General features: G+C 42.8%; 1 protein-coding gene across 2 annotated transcripts; it reads right to left on the bottom strand.

The window, feature by feature from the left end:
- Positions 1–1,878: 1,878 nt before the first annotated feature.
- Positions 1,879–14,533, bottom strand: zhx1 (zinc fingers and homeoboxes 1). 2 transcript variants are annotated; one of them, XM_076736523.1, is made up of 8 exons: positions 14,062–14,533; positions 12,434–12,755; positions 11,866–12,329; positions 11,283–11,495; positions 10,830–11,045; positions 8,231–8,395; positions 6,692–7,933; positions 1,879–6,248 (listed from the first exon to the last, which is right to left on the bottom strand). In XM_076736523.1, exons 2-8 carry the CDS (start codon positions 12,642–12,644, stop codon positions 5,967–5,969), a joined length of 2,793 nt encoding a protein of 930 aa, XP_076592638.1. In that variant the 5' UTR covers positions 12,645–12,755; positions 14,062–14,533; the 3' UTR covers positions 1,879–5,966. The 2 variants fall into 2 exon arrangements, with proteins under 2 accessions (XP_076592638.1, XP_076592639.1); XM_076736524.1 differs by having other exon boundaries at positions 6,692–7,930; positions 14,062–14,196.
- Positions 14,534–14,538: the final 5 nt, after the last annotated feature.

The following is a 14,538-nucleotide window of genomic DNA, read 5'->3' as shown; positions in this document are numbered from 1 at the left end:
AGAAGACTTTGTGACGACTCCATAACATAACACAAGTGGAAAAAATGTCAATCTAGGTTGTACTAACCTCACTTACCTTGTCAGCCTTTTCTTTCTCCACAGTTTTAATCTGATATCCTCTCCCAGCTACAGTCGCATTGCTACTTCTCTCCCTTCCCTGAAAGCTGTACACAAGAGCAACGTCTAGAAAGCTTCCAAACACATGCAAATATCTGATGCTTCAATCCAACAGAGAGTGTTGTGCATATAAAGACATTTGATTTTCATACTCAAATCTATTTGATCTATTCTATTGTCATCTATTATAAAGTCCATTGTTAATTACAAAATACTAACAACTATGTATTCTCAACAACTGACACTGCACTGCTGATGGTTTAATCAAACTAATCTGTACTGCAAAGTGTCTCACCTAAACAATCATGCATCAAATACAAGTAGCTACTGTGCTAGGTAGCTAAAGCTCAAAAGTAACAAATGGTGAGTGACAAGTAGGATCTAGCTTTTAATGGCACACTATGCACTACTTTCCTCTGCATCTGCAGTTAATCCAGACTGCTTCACATCACATTTATTCAAAGCAAAACACGCAAAACGTCGCTCTCAAGTGCACAACTTTAGACCAAAATTTATTGGGTTTTGTCCTCAAACAAGTATAAAATATAAATCTTTTCTAAATCAAGCTAGAAATCAAGCCAGAGCCTCAATAACAGCTGGGATTTTAAATTAACATTGCACAAACTGTCTGCCTCACAGCTGGTAGCTACAAGCTGCTGATCGCAGGGCCCACAGAAGGAATTTATAGCTTTCTAAAGCAAGCCTGCAGAGGCCAACGCACATACATACCATGTTTAATCAAAGCTTACGACAGATACTCGCAGTTTTTATCACATTTCAGATGTACAGGCAGAGTGAAGAAACACATTATCGTAGATGGTTCGGTTCCATAGACACAGAGTAACACCAATTTGAACAGTTTTGTTGAAGAGTTTGACGGCATGATCACTGTAGACAGAAACATCATTTTGCCTGCACTGCCTGCTAAAAGTTCCACCTCAAGTAATTCCCAGAATCCACATCTAGTTGCCAATCAGGTGTAAGGCGTACCGGTTCATGGTGGATCTTTACAGGACTGAGATCACAGCTTACTCTTAAAAACCAAGGTCAGGGGTGACTTTTTGAAATGGGACAGTAAACGTTGGTTTGTTTTCTTCTCCATTTATTGGAGTATACAGTTAGATCACTGTGGGGTTGTTTTTTCCACAGTCTGTGTGTCTATGGAACCAAGCGAAACTTAATACACGAGCTGAGAAATCACTGTTATCATCCAGTAAAACAGGACTGGAAATATAAGTTGTACTAAAGCAGGAACAAAAAGAAAAAACAAAAACAGATAGAAATGATCAGAAAACCCAGAAGGTGAAAGTTCCACTGTGAATGAAACAAAAAACAAAAAAAAAAAATCCACTTATACGTAGAGTATATTACAATTCTGACAAGGTGTTTTTGTTGTTTTTGTTTTTTTTGGCAAAAAAGCAGGCTGCTGTATAGCGAAAACGTTTGAATCTCTGATTGCTGTTAGAAACATTCAACCAACTACCTGTGTAAATACAGAAAACAAGTGAGGACTATAGCAGAAGTACAGCGAAGGACACAGATATGACATTATGTGCACAATAGGACAGCAGGTAAACTACTCGGATCACAATGTTAGCTCTTAGCTCTACTGCACAAGGTTAACTGGGATACATGATGACGGTCGGATATAAAATCACAACTCAGAGAGCAGACGCTGCACCTCAGCAACCTGGGAAAGCTATTCAAATACATCACCAATACTTAGAGAAGAGTGGCTTTTTTTTTTTTCTTGTTAAGATATTGGACAGTTGTGCCGTAGTCGAGCCAGGCTGGTACTCTTTCTACCACTCCAGTGATTTAGTACTGCCATTTCTTTTAGATTATAAAAGAAGAGTCACAGAGGATGATCTAGTTTGGGTCAAGATCCAAAAACACAGGAGCCTACACTTCCCATAATGCAACCGATTTGTGTCTTTCATCAGTTTCTCTTATGCTGAACAGTACTCTTGAGTGACCAGTGCACTTAAAATCATTGGGGTGGCCCTTTAAGCAAGATTTGAAATATGTTTTTTTACAAAGCAGCCTGGTTGTAAAGCCTCAAATTTGGACACACTCTTAAGAAAATGCTTTCCCAGTGCTATCAGGACATTCACTTTTACCATCCCATCAAAAGTGCATGTCTGTTCTATTGAGTTCTGATTCTATATATAAATATTTTTTTTGCAACAAAAGTACCAAAAAGCCCCTTGGGCAACACTGGTTGACCTCTAAAATTGATTCTATTTCAAAAACACTACTCTATTGTACATATTGTATGGGTCTGTCTTGTTAACAAACAATCCACTGATGTCTGGAAAGAGTTTTAATGACACAGTTTTCATCGATAGAAACATATAAAACCATTCAAAAACAGACTATAGTAAAGAAAGAGCACACTGTAAAAGACTGGGCTGGATACCTGGGGGGCAGGCACAAGCCTAACCTGTGGACTAAAACACGCTAACTGCAGACAGCCACTTTGTAGCCTGTGTAGAAATTAGCATGTGAAGTAGCAGGACTCAAACGGCTACAAAAGGGCACAATATGGCTGCTGCACAATGACTGCAAATTGTGGTAATAGCATAATTCAGAGCAAAGGACTCTCAGCCTGTAATGTTGCTCAAAAATGGAGCTAGCTAATTGAAGCAAGTCTGTCCAAAACAGGTCCATGGTTGCAGTCAACTCGCTCATGAAAAGTAACTGCTATTATTAAAGCTACACAAAGGATTCATAGCAGATTAGGCTTCTACTGTGCCAAGTATAACGAGCCCAAAATATAGTATGTACAAATGAGCAGTTGTTCATCTTGGTTATTGCATGCAGTATTAGACAAAAGGAAGGTATACCTTAACATTTGGAAATTGTTCTTTTTCATGGACCGGCACTTGTCACATTACAACGAAATCCATCAACGTTTCCATCAGTGGCTCTAAACACGCTCGCTTAGCTAGTTCACAGCTAACAGACCACACTGCCTTCAAAGACTCAAGAAAATAAAGGTGCTGACGTGTAGTGTGACAAGTGCCGGGCGAAAAAAAATACATTAAAATTCGGAACACCAAGGTATCTGTTTAAGGACTTAGAACAGAAGTTTCCAATGTCAACTTCAGAGTTTCTAGGCATCTTTTAGCGTCAGCAGAAAGCAGAGCTCGGTCATGCATCACAACTTAGTTTGAACAAGCCTCCCTTTAGAATCAGCCAACAGCGCGTGATTTCCAAAGCATCGACAAATTCTCTCCCGTCGTCTTCTGTCGGTGAATTCTGTTCAAACAAGCGTACGAGCCGTGTAGGCACATAGGTTTATCAGCAAAGCTTCATCGGAGTCTCTCCCCCCAAATTTGTGAAGAACTGTAGCCGAGACAGTTTTCAGTCTATTGTCCTGTCAATTTACTGCGGTAAAGCGTGAGGGAAACAGAAAGAGGAGCATTATTTGGTAGACTTCCCACCACAGAGGGAATGATGTGCTGTTTCTTCAGGCATCACAACAATCCCTTCCACCAGAGAAAGTGAATTTTCCAAGAATGTTTTCATTTCTGGACAGTCTGTTGAAGAAGCCCGTCTGTCTGTCTGTCTGTCTCTCTCTCCCTGTGTTGTAGACAATTTAATGAGACAGAGTTTGCATGTACAAAAACATGTCTTGGGAAGTGCATCAAGAGTTTAGGCATTCATTTTACAAAAGTGGACTGGAGGAGAGGGGTAAAGAGTGAGACAGAGAAGGAGAGGCGGGAGACAACTCCCACCATTTAAAGCAACAATACAAAAACAGAACGACAAATAGAACACGTGTGCATTTTCCAAAAGGAGAAAAGATTCAAAATGGGGCTCAAATTGTGCAATTTAGCGAAAGAAAGCGGCGGGTGATTGTTCTACTAGTTTTTTGAGCCTTAGAAACACCAACTATGAAACAACACATATTATTAGAAAAGTGGATAAATTCATTCCTCCTCCTGAAAACACACTGAGGATAAAAAAGGCAAAACACTGGTTCAGTTTGTCGTCGTACAAAAAAACAGATTTGGTCTCTCAGAGCCATTTTATGGTATAATAAGAGATTAAGGTGCCTAATCAGGATTTAGTCCACAATGTACACAAGTGGACAAAGTGCATTTTTTTAAGTTTAGTTTAGGTGCTTCACGTTTTTCTCTTCAGTGCAGACTGGAGTCAAATGATCATTTGAAATGCTGTTAAACAGTCTTTCTCTATAGTACGGGTCGAGACCACTAATGATTCACAGGCCTCGTCTTTGACACAAGCAGATGAGCCCAAACCTAAAGGCCATGTGTCAGTGATTTGGTGGTGGTTGCAGTCTCGTCAAGGTGATAACCTGTGGATTGATTTGCTCTAAATGTACACCGGAGCAGCAGCTGGTGCTTACGTTCAGAGAGTTTGGGGGAAAACTGCAATGCTGCATCTTCATCTTAAAATTCAGTCCATCCATTCACGAGTAAACGCCAAGCAAAACGCTGCAGCGAAACACTTCTGCTTCTATCATGTCAGTGGACCCGGACGCCTGCCTCACAGCGGCCATTATTTAGTTCACACAAAAAGTGCCACTGTCTCAAACTGTAGCTCACTGCTCAGGAGACAACACATTCAGCTTTGGGACAACAGCCTCACACTGTCTGAATCTACATAACAAACAAACAAACAAACAAACAAAAAAAACCTTTAAAAAGGTTATAATAGCACAAGATGTATTCTATCAAAAGGTGAAAAATTAGTCTAAAAACATTAATAACAGTGCATATTAAACACATACTGTGGGGTTTCTCCATCAGAAATGTAGGTGTTAGTTAAAAATCTATAATACTCATGAAACAACAAGCCACTATAAAGGGAAGACTTGGGTAGACATCCTGTGTTGTTTAAAAGCATCCCGGCATTCATTCACCAAGAAGGTACTTTGCCTCATGTCGAGATAAAATGCCTGACTTTCAGTGTCATTATCAATCCATGTCAGCTCAAACAACCTGCTCATTCCTATCTGGTCCTTGCGATGATCTTCACAAGTGCTCGAAAAAAAGATACTGTAATATGTAAAAAGCAACCGGTTCCTCAAGTAAACTTATGCCAGTTTCATTGGGGACATCGCTCAGGAGCGACGTCTAGCTGTGATACACCTTTAAGCACCTTTGTAAACATGACAGATGAGTCTTTTCTTTTTTTTCTGTGTTAGTTTGGAGCCAGGGGGTGAAACATTCATAGCACTGGAGACAGAAGTTTGAAATCAGACCTGTGCAACAACACGCCGTCTCAAGGAAATGCAGCATAAATGTGTAAATAACTCTTCCTTCACTGGCTTCATTTTAGCAAGAAACAAGTGCAAATTTAACAAGGGGCATGGTGGACACTGAAGCTGTCAACTCCTCCTGAAATCTCTTACTTTTCCTCAGCTGCTTCTAAAGACGGCTGTATGGATGTGTCTGATACGACACCTTTTTGGGTACAGCCTTCATCTTCAGCTCAGCTTGAAGATTGCACTTCATGGTATTTCCTTTTGACAAAATATTCTGAAACTGCTGTTTTGTAAGCTTGAAGAGTTTGGTGTGCCACAATGGATTAGCACGGTTTGCTAAATACTCCTTCTTTACCTTGAATCCTGTCTTAACTGTTATACATTACTTACAGTAAATAAGTGTTGAGAACGTGAGCTAAAGCTAATAGTCCATCTGTTAGTCTCGTATAGACAAGATTCAGAAATAGTTTGAACAGTGAATTCATGTTGCGAATGAGTGTACATGCAAATCAGCGGCACAAAGACTTTGTTTAGCGAACTGTCTTCCAGCATTGATCATATCAGTATTCTCTTGTAACATATCTATAATGTTTCACCATGCGTCCAACCATCATTAGTCTTCTGAAACTGACAGGGATTTCCTGACGCTACGTGATGGCTCCCAAACCTCACTGTCGTCGGAATCATCGCCGTCATCCTCCTCATCTCCTTCATCATCTTCCTCCTCTCCCATCCCTGCGCCGCTCTGCTCTTCGGCGGCTGCCGATGCCTCTCCCTGCGTGTCCATTCCCTCTTCTTCTCCTTCGTCTCCGTCCGTCCTTCCTATGGCCGGATCGTGGAAGGGATCTGAGCCCATGTCCAAACGTCGCTGGACCTCGGCAAACCACTCCCTCACCTTGTGAAGATAAGAGAAACACTTAAACGGCATGTTGAGAGCAGGGCTGTAGCTAACAGTTGGACAACAAAATCATGACGCAACATTAAACATCTGCAGGACTGCATCCATCATGTTGACTGTCTTTAGCGCTAATGCTGAGCATGCTTTAAAGGAAGGTGGCATAACAAAGCTGAATGTGCAGTAATCAGTCCAGAGTTTTCAGCTTGCTGCTGTTTATAATTCATGTTACTGGGTGGGAGTTGGTTTATGAAAGTAAACCTTAAATGATTTAGCTGCTGCACCAGGCAGATGTTTCTCTTATGCACACAGAAAAACCTAAAATCAAGCAGTGATGGCTCATTTAAGTTTCATTAATATGTATGTCAGGTACTTGGTCCACAGATCAGAAGCTGATTATAACATGATACAGTTGACACACGTCTTCTCACATCTTTCATTACCTGTTCATAGCTCATGTTGGTCTTTGTGACAAGCTCATCCAGGTCTTGCTCGTTGAGAAAGTGGTGCTTCAGGTAGTACTCCTTCAGAATCTCCTTCCCACTCTTGAATTTCTTCGACGGGGGAGATCTATTGGCATCTGCACTGAAGGAAGCAGACCTCCTCGGCTGCTTTCTAGTTCGGGACCGACCCCAACCACGATTTCTGACACGTCTTTTTCGACCAACGCTGCTGCTGCTGCTGCTGCTTCCCATTTTACTGCCTCCTCCACCATTTGGCCCTTCGATGTTGCCACTTTGGTACTGGAAGAACCACTTCAAGTTGCTATTCTTCCACGAGTACCGAGAGTCCCCGAACCAGCTGACGATGTAGGAGCGAGGAAGGCCGCTCTCTTCTGCCAGCTGGTCGTACTCCTCTGGGGTGGGCCACTGGGTACGCACAAAGGCACTTTTAAGAATGTGGAGCTGCTCCGGAGTCTTTTTACTCTTATCTTTCATGTCTTTGTTGCTGCTACTGGTAGCAGGCAGCTGCTTACTTCGACCGCCAGGAGGAGTTTGACTACCTTTACGTGACAAGGACACAGACGGAGAAGAAGAGCTGGCCCCTGCTCCTATGTCTCCTGATTTTGCTCCGTCTGTCTCCGCCTTTCCTCCTTCAGAAGAATCTGGGGAGGAGGTGCTGACAGATGGCATTTTTCGTCTCTCTGTGAACCAGGCGTCAATCTCTCTCCGTGTCAGTTTAGTCTCTGTCCTCAGGCGGCTCAGTTCTTCATCTGATGGGGTACTGCTCTTCTCAAAACTCTCCTCCAGCACCACCAGCTGTTCCGGAGTCTTCTCCTTAAACTTCTGCAGGGTGAAATCTGGAAATGGATTCCATGTTTTGGGCCGCGACTCCTTCTCCTTCACAGGAGGAGTGCGTGGAGGAAGGGGAGATGTGGGGGTCTCATCGCTTGAGTCGATAACAATTGTGGTGCTTGCACTGTTACTACAGCTGCCGCTTCCTCTGCCCCCTCCGTCATGGAAAACAATGACGTGGCTGTTCTTGGAGTTGCGCTGGTTGTACCTGGTGTCGCTGAACCACTTCTTGATCTCTCCCTTTGTCAGGTTGGTGAGCTTCATCAGCCGAGCGATTTCCGCATCAGTGACAAAATGATTTTTCAGGTAGCTTGCTTTTAGCTCTGCCAGCTGCTCTTTGGACTTCTTAGGCCGCAAACTGAATGTATCAGCACTGAGGGCAGAGTTCTCCTTAGAAAGGACAGGGCAGAGTTAGATATTAAACAATGAACAACAAAACACTGAATATGTTAGGAGACATACAAAATGGCTACAGATGAGGTGTGAGTAACTTTGTACATTAGATGCAACTGGTACCATGTGGTTATTCTGTTTTTATTTTTGAGACTACTATAGTTTATTCCATTTTAGTTGGCAGATCATTTTGCTAATATTAAGGAACATTTTCCCCATTGTATTGCTTTTTCATCCTGTTTTTGAGAGCTACATTTTTGCAGTGTGAAAGGCAGCAACAAGTGCTGTTCCCACCTGTGGAGAAAGAGAGGGAGGCTGGACAGTGGTTGCCCGTTTCAGCTCACTGCTGGTTGGGGTGGGCTGGCAGGAAACTCTGCTGGAGCTCTGGGACTGGCTGGGCAGCCCTGCCACTGTCAAAGTGATGGGACTGGTCACTGGAAGACTCCCCCCTGGGCCGACCTACAGAGAGTCAGTTTGTTGTCAAAGGCGCGTGGAGACATCATTTATAACACTTGACGATATGGATATGGAAAGGGCCGTAAATCAATTTTTTGGGTGTGTAACTGTATTCATGTACTTGTGGAACTAGACTTGTGCTGTTTTGGCAAGACTACATTACCATACAATGCATCTCTCTTTCCCGATTAGTAAAGTGTGTCTGTCCAGACACCATAACCAACACAGAACATCCAGCAGACTGAGAATATTAGCTTATCACCTACAGTAAAGACCTACAGAGGGCCTTTTAATAATGATAATAAAAAACTTTATTTACACAGCACTTCTCTTGACAATATTACAAAGTGCTTTACAAAATAAAAAATAAAACCAGATGAGGCAGATAAAATGGGTAAACAATAAGTCAGGCAGCAGTGTTTTGTACCAGCTGGAAACGGTAGAGGGAGCCCCGGCTGATACCCGAGTAAAGTGCACTGTAGTAATCAAGCCGAGAATAGATAAAAGCATGTATAACTCTTTGTAGGTCAGCAATTGATAATTTTAGATATTAACCTGAGCTGGAAGAAACATGACTGTACAACCACCAAGGATAGCACCAAAGGAGCTGATGGATTTTGGGGAACTGAACAGAATGACTTCACATTTATTTAATTTAAGGAAATTTTGGGACATGCAGGATTTGATATAAGAGAGGCAGGTTCTGAGGTCAGCTTGGCGGCTAGGATTTCATGTAATGTATAACTGAGTGTCATCTGCATAAAAAATGTAAAACACATCATTTATTGAATAACCTGGCCAAGAGACAGCATCTATGTAGAAAACAGAAAGGGGCCAAGAACTAAGCCTTGAGGGACACCATTATTCAACTGAGCTGTCGAGAAAGAAAAGTTACCCTGGGTGACAGAAAAAGTTCTGTCAGAGAGGTATGTGCATAAACTAAGAGCCGAGCCCTTGATGCCTTCCCAGGTCTCCAAATCATATAAAAGGATGCTGCAATCAACTGTGTCAAAGGCAGCAGACAGTCGCCTCTGTCTGCAGTTCAAAGTAGGCTATTAGTGACCTTAACCTTAACCTTAGCTGCTGTCTCCATACTATGAAATGCTCTAAAACCATAAACTGTTAAAAACAGTATTATTATTCATTAAATATATCAGTTGGTATCGAATTACTATCTCTGGAACCTTAGGTAAAAAAGACTGACATTGGTTTGTAGTTCCTTAATCACAGGGGGTCCGAATGAGTTGTTTTTTAGCAGTGTGTAAACAACTGCATGCTTAAAACTGTCTGGAAAAAAACACAGAGGTCAGAGAGTTGTTCAAAATCTGCAAAATAACAGGGCTTACAGTGGGCAGTGGGGAATACCTCCTTGAGCAGCTTAGTGGGGATGCTATCCAAGAATACAGGATGATGAGTTCATATGGGAGGTTGTGTGCTCTAACACTGAAATTGCAATGAGTTGAAACTGGGTAAAAGTGGCAGAATTGACATAGGGAATGGAAAGAATGCAAAAGTCAGGCTGGATTTGAGATCGGATATCCTCTACCTTCTTTACGAAATGAGCAAGAAATTTATCAGACAGTTCACCGTCCGTTACAGGAGAGAAAGTGGAAAGGCCACTAATAACAGAATCAATTACCTTAAAGAGAACTTGAGGATTATGGTTATTCCTAGATGACAGTTCAGGAAAATAATTCAACTTTGCATCCTTAATTGCTTTCTGATAAAGCAACATTGGCTTTTAAAGAAGTTACATTCTATTTCATCGTATTTGATCTTCCACTGAGTCTCTTAAGGGCTCAAGTGTGACTGTTCAGCCAGGGGAGGCAATTTGATTTTAGTTTCCTGGTTTTAAATGTTGCCATTTGGTTGAGGATGGATAGGCACTGATTGTTAAATGAATTGAACAGTTCATCTGGATTGAGAGGAGATACAGTGGAATTAAAGGGTGATGAATTAAAACCTAACCATGTACAGTAAATCATTGCCTGGGCCTATTGTAAGACCATTAATAGTAAACTGATGCTAGTAAATAATGCTATACCTATGTGCTGACAGGGAATCTGATCAACATTTTGTAACCTTAAACTACAAACAACAACAACAACAACAAACATAAAATCATGCAGTTTTAAGCAAATGCTTACTTTCACAGCTCATGGAACACAGCGGCTGTGACTGATTGGAAGAGATGGCAGTAAGCAGGGAAAGTCAATGTCATGTCCATGTCAACTACAATCAAAATCAAATTGTTCAAGCCAACTTTAGTTGATCCATTTCAAATGAGACCAGCTAAACCAAAGTCTAACCAAACCAAAAAAGGCAATCCAAGTTGACTTAATTCAAACTAAAGCATGTCAAAGTCATACCAGCCTTAAGTTCAAGGCATGGCAGGCCAAAGCCGAGTCTTGTTGGATATGTGTTTTTCCTTACCTACCTGTGTGAACACCAGCCCGGGTTGACCCACTATCTGGCAGGTCTGAAGAATGGACTGCAGGCCGTTGGCAGCGGCTGAGAGCTGGTGAGCAGGGATGACAGTGATGGTCTGAGGCACCGTGTGCACTGTGCCATTAAACTGTTTCCTCCTGGCCTCCTCCACTTCCTCTGGAGTCCAGCTCACACCGTGCTTCAGCCGCTGGGCTGAGAACCACACCTGAGTATAGATCGAGGACATTTCACTTTGTCATTTACAAAATACACAAATAGACACTATTTAGTATATATTTCAGACTTGAATTTTAAATTAAGATTGAGGTGGCTTTTTATTCAATAAGTTAGTAAAAAGCTTATGCTTGGAGCTTTCTGACGTACCTCACCTTACAAAAGAAAAACTGAAAACACAACATCCTTTGTGAGCACATGTAATCCACCCAAAACAGCTTTCATCTACCTTGATCTGCTCCTCTGTGAACTGTGTCTGTGCTGCCAGGCTGCTGATCTCAACCATGGAGGGGTAAGGAAACTTCTTGTATGTGCTGCCCAGCAGTGGGTTGGTGTCCATAGCTGCACTGTAGGAGGGGATGCTGCTGAGGGGAATCAGTAGCTGAGGCTGAGCTGCTGCTGCTGCTGCTGCAGTGTGCTGGGCCTGGAAAGCAGAAAGCACCTGAAATAAAGGAAGAGAAGGAGGATATCAAGGACCGGACTGATAATTCCACATACTGGTGAATGGGAGATGCGCTTGAGCCCTGTTGGACAAGCTGCTGTCCTGGCAAAGTGTCTCTGAACAAGACAATGAATATCTGTAAGCTGCAGGACTGCTGTTCTGTAGCTGAAGCTGACACCTAACCTCTTTGTTGAGGAGATTTAACATAACAGCCACCCATTATCCAAAGCCTTCCCGCTGTTTGTTGTGCCTGGGCTGCTGTTGAGTCCGAAAACATGTACCAATTTCTCACAGATAGAGCTAAATGTACTCTTATACAAATGCTGTTGCACCCACTCCGCTAAACCCTTGCATGATTAAGACTTGATACCTGTGCCAGGCCCGCGGGCAGAACTGTGGGGTTTAAAGTGGATGATTTCCTCTGCTGCTCTGAGGGCGGGCTGACCAGCATGCCGCCTCCCCCGAGCTTCATGGAGTCGTGCAGCAGCATCTCCACAGGCGTCATCGGGCCAAGAGGAGCCTCGATGGGCTCCTGCTCTCCTCCCACCTCTCCCTCACCGCCCCCTCCAAAACCCTCCGCCGTCTCGTCCGCTGACTTCAGTGACACAGCGATCCTCTTGGGTTCAGATTTGGTCTTCATCCTCATGATGGGGGTCTTGCTGAGAGAGATGGCAGCAACGGCGGCAGGGTCTGCTCCTCCCTCCTCAGATGCGTCACACTGTTGTTCCTGGGTTGGCTGGTCGTTGCCTGGATCCTCAGAAGGGTTTGTAGCACTGCGTTTCAGTGAGGGAGCGAGGACTTCACTTTCTTCTACAGTGGAGACACTGGGCTCATCTACAATAATAATAACACAACATTGTGACAGATATGTCATCCTCCTTAATTCAGAAGTGCCATTGTCATCTATACACGGGAGAATAGGCCAAGAAGGAGCTCACCTGTATCTGGAGGGGTGGGGACGACCACTACTGCCTGATCCAGCTCCTCTGCAGTCGGTCCCTCCTCTGCTCCTTCCTTCACCTTTCCTTCCTCCTCCTCTATCACCTCTTCATCCTTTGCCCTTTCTGTTTTCTCCTCCACCTCTTCCTGCTCCACCACATCAGAGGGCAGCACCATGCAAGGTGTAGTCGATTTCCGGCGACTCGACATTGTCAAACCAAACTGTTTGCGCAGGGTAAAGAAGATCTGGGACAGAAGTGTCGAGGCTCACATGTCTTAGGTTGTTCTGTTCACATGCAAGAGTGCTTGCATTGTGTATTTCTGGTGGGGGAAACGACAAATATGCAAATGTCATACATACGAATTGTCATATAAATAGTAAACTGAAAAACTTTTGGAAGTTTTCTTCTTACGTGGCTCCTTCAGCATTACAAGTCATATAAAAAGCAGCTTCACAACTTTGAGAAGAAATTTTCTTTTCTGCTTAATATGTAGAATTTAACAAATTCTAAAAACAACGGTATACAAAAAAAAAACATGGTATTTCACAGCTTACCTGTCATAAGAATAATGTGTGTTAAGCCTACTCTTTATGTAGCCAAACACACAAGTAAACACGTGTAACATTCATCACAGAAGTAACTAATAAATACAAATACATGCAAACAATGGCAAGACATATTCACACTGATGACCCACTAATATTCATTAGTTGGAAAAACCTAAAAAGTCATGGATGCTGTTGCTGCTTTTTTCTGTTTTATTATCATATTGTTGTTATTATCAACTGTTGGTCAGATGCATACATTGAATGCACAAAATAATAAGTGAAGAACAATGATTAACTAACTGGAGTCATTAGTTATGTATGAAATCATTAATTCTGGTAACAGAATTAAAAAAAAAAAATCCACATGAAAGAAATTAACTGTAGTCCTGAACTGCCGCCCAAACCTGCACTCATGTCTCATGTCACTCAGTGTATCACAGGATAAACCCACATAAAGGCTGTTTATTGATCTTACAACGGTAGCAGGGCCAAAACGATATCGCCTGAATAATTTAACAAACACCAGAATATGGTTTAGAGTTTCTTAATCACACATTTAGCGCACATTGCCTGGTTACTGCAAAATGGATTGAAAATTTCAGTTGTGTCTTTGTGTGTTCATGACGATCCCTTAAGGCAGGTCATGCTTTAACTTGATGCTTACCGCCTCAGTTACGACAAGGTCATTCACCGTGATAGAGGTGTTGCAAATGTGCAACTGTAATGCCCACTTTAAGACACAACAACAACAACATGTCTGGAGCCAGCTGTTCATGAGTTACTGCTGGTTAAGTCTGTTCAATAGGTCGCATAGTGTCAACAACATTAACTGTGTACAGTGTGCTGTGCTGCACTGCTACCAGGAAATCATTTGCATTAATAGCTAGCACCTCAATAACAATTTGGAGGTGTGAGCTAGCTAATTCGTTATTATTAAAGTAACAGTAAAGCAATAAATTCAAACAAAAGGACCTCTAACTTAGCTCTACAGCATCTAGCATGTATATGAGGCGGGCCAACAAGCTAGTGTTAGCCGGGGCTTTCATTATTATTGATCATGTCTGGCGGTAAACTTACTGGAACTACTGAAATGTGCAGTGTGTTGCTACCAGGCTGTCGAGACAAGGCGAGAAGTAATTTCCTGGGGGGGGTTTTCGAGCAGCCTTCAGGTTCTGTTTGGTGGTGTCTGTCGGTGTCTCTCCTTCCCACGGCTAACCATTCAGCCCCAGCCTGGACGGGTCTGGAATAGCGTTAACGTTGTTTGGGCTTGCGGGTCTCCCAAATCCAGCGGAGGCAGGCGGGCAGACAGACGGACCGGTGGAACGGCTACGGCCCGCGTCTGCAGATGCTGGAAACACCGGACATCTCTCTCCTCGTCGGAGCAGGTTATTTTATGGCCAGCTCGCGTCTTTGTAAAAGTTATATAATCAAAAACACGGCAGTTACATTCATAATGTGGCCGTTGGTTGGTTTGCTGACCTAATTCTCTGGTATTTTTTAACGGCAGATTTTTTTAGTGGCCAAACGGCGTCATCATTCATTGTGCTACGTCCT

This window comes from Chaetodon auriga, chromosome 8, assembly GCF_051107435.1.
Source record: "Chaetodon auriga isolate fChaAug3 chromosome 8, fChaAug3.hap1, whole genome shotgun sequence".
In the NCBI taxonomy this organism is placed as follows: domain Eukaryota; kingdom Metazoa; phylum Chordata; class Actinopteri; order Chaetodontiformes; family Chaetodontidae; genus Chaetodon; species Chaetodon auriga.
This window is presented reverse-complemented; position numbering and strand designations above follow the sequence as displayed.

Excerpts from the sequence above, each read along its gene's own strand:
- zhx1 (XM_076736523.1), bottom strand. The coding sequence starts at position 12,644 with ATGTCGAGTCGCCGGAAATCGACTACACCTTGCATGGTGCTGCCCTCT. Across the intron at positions 11,046-11,282 it reads TCACAGAGGAGCAGATCAAG|GTGTGGTTCTCAGCCCAGCG; the intron begins GTAGATGAAAGC and ends ATCTATACTCAG. Across the intron at positions 7,934-8,230 it reads CTCCCTCTCTTTCTCCACAG|GAGAACTCTGCCCTCAGTGC; the intron begins GTGGGAACAGCA and ends GTCCTTTCTAAG.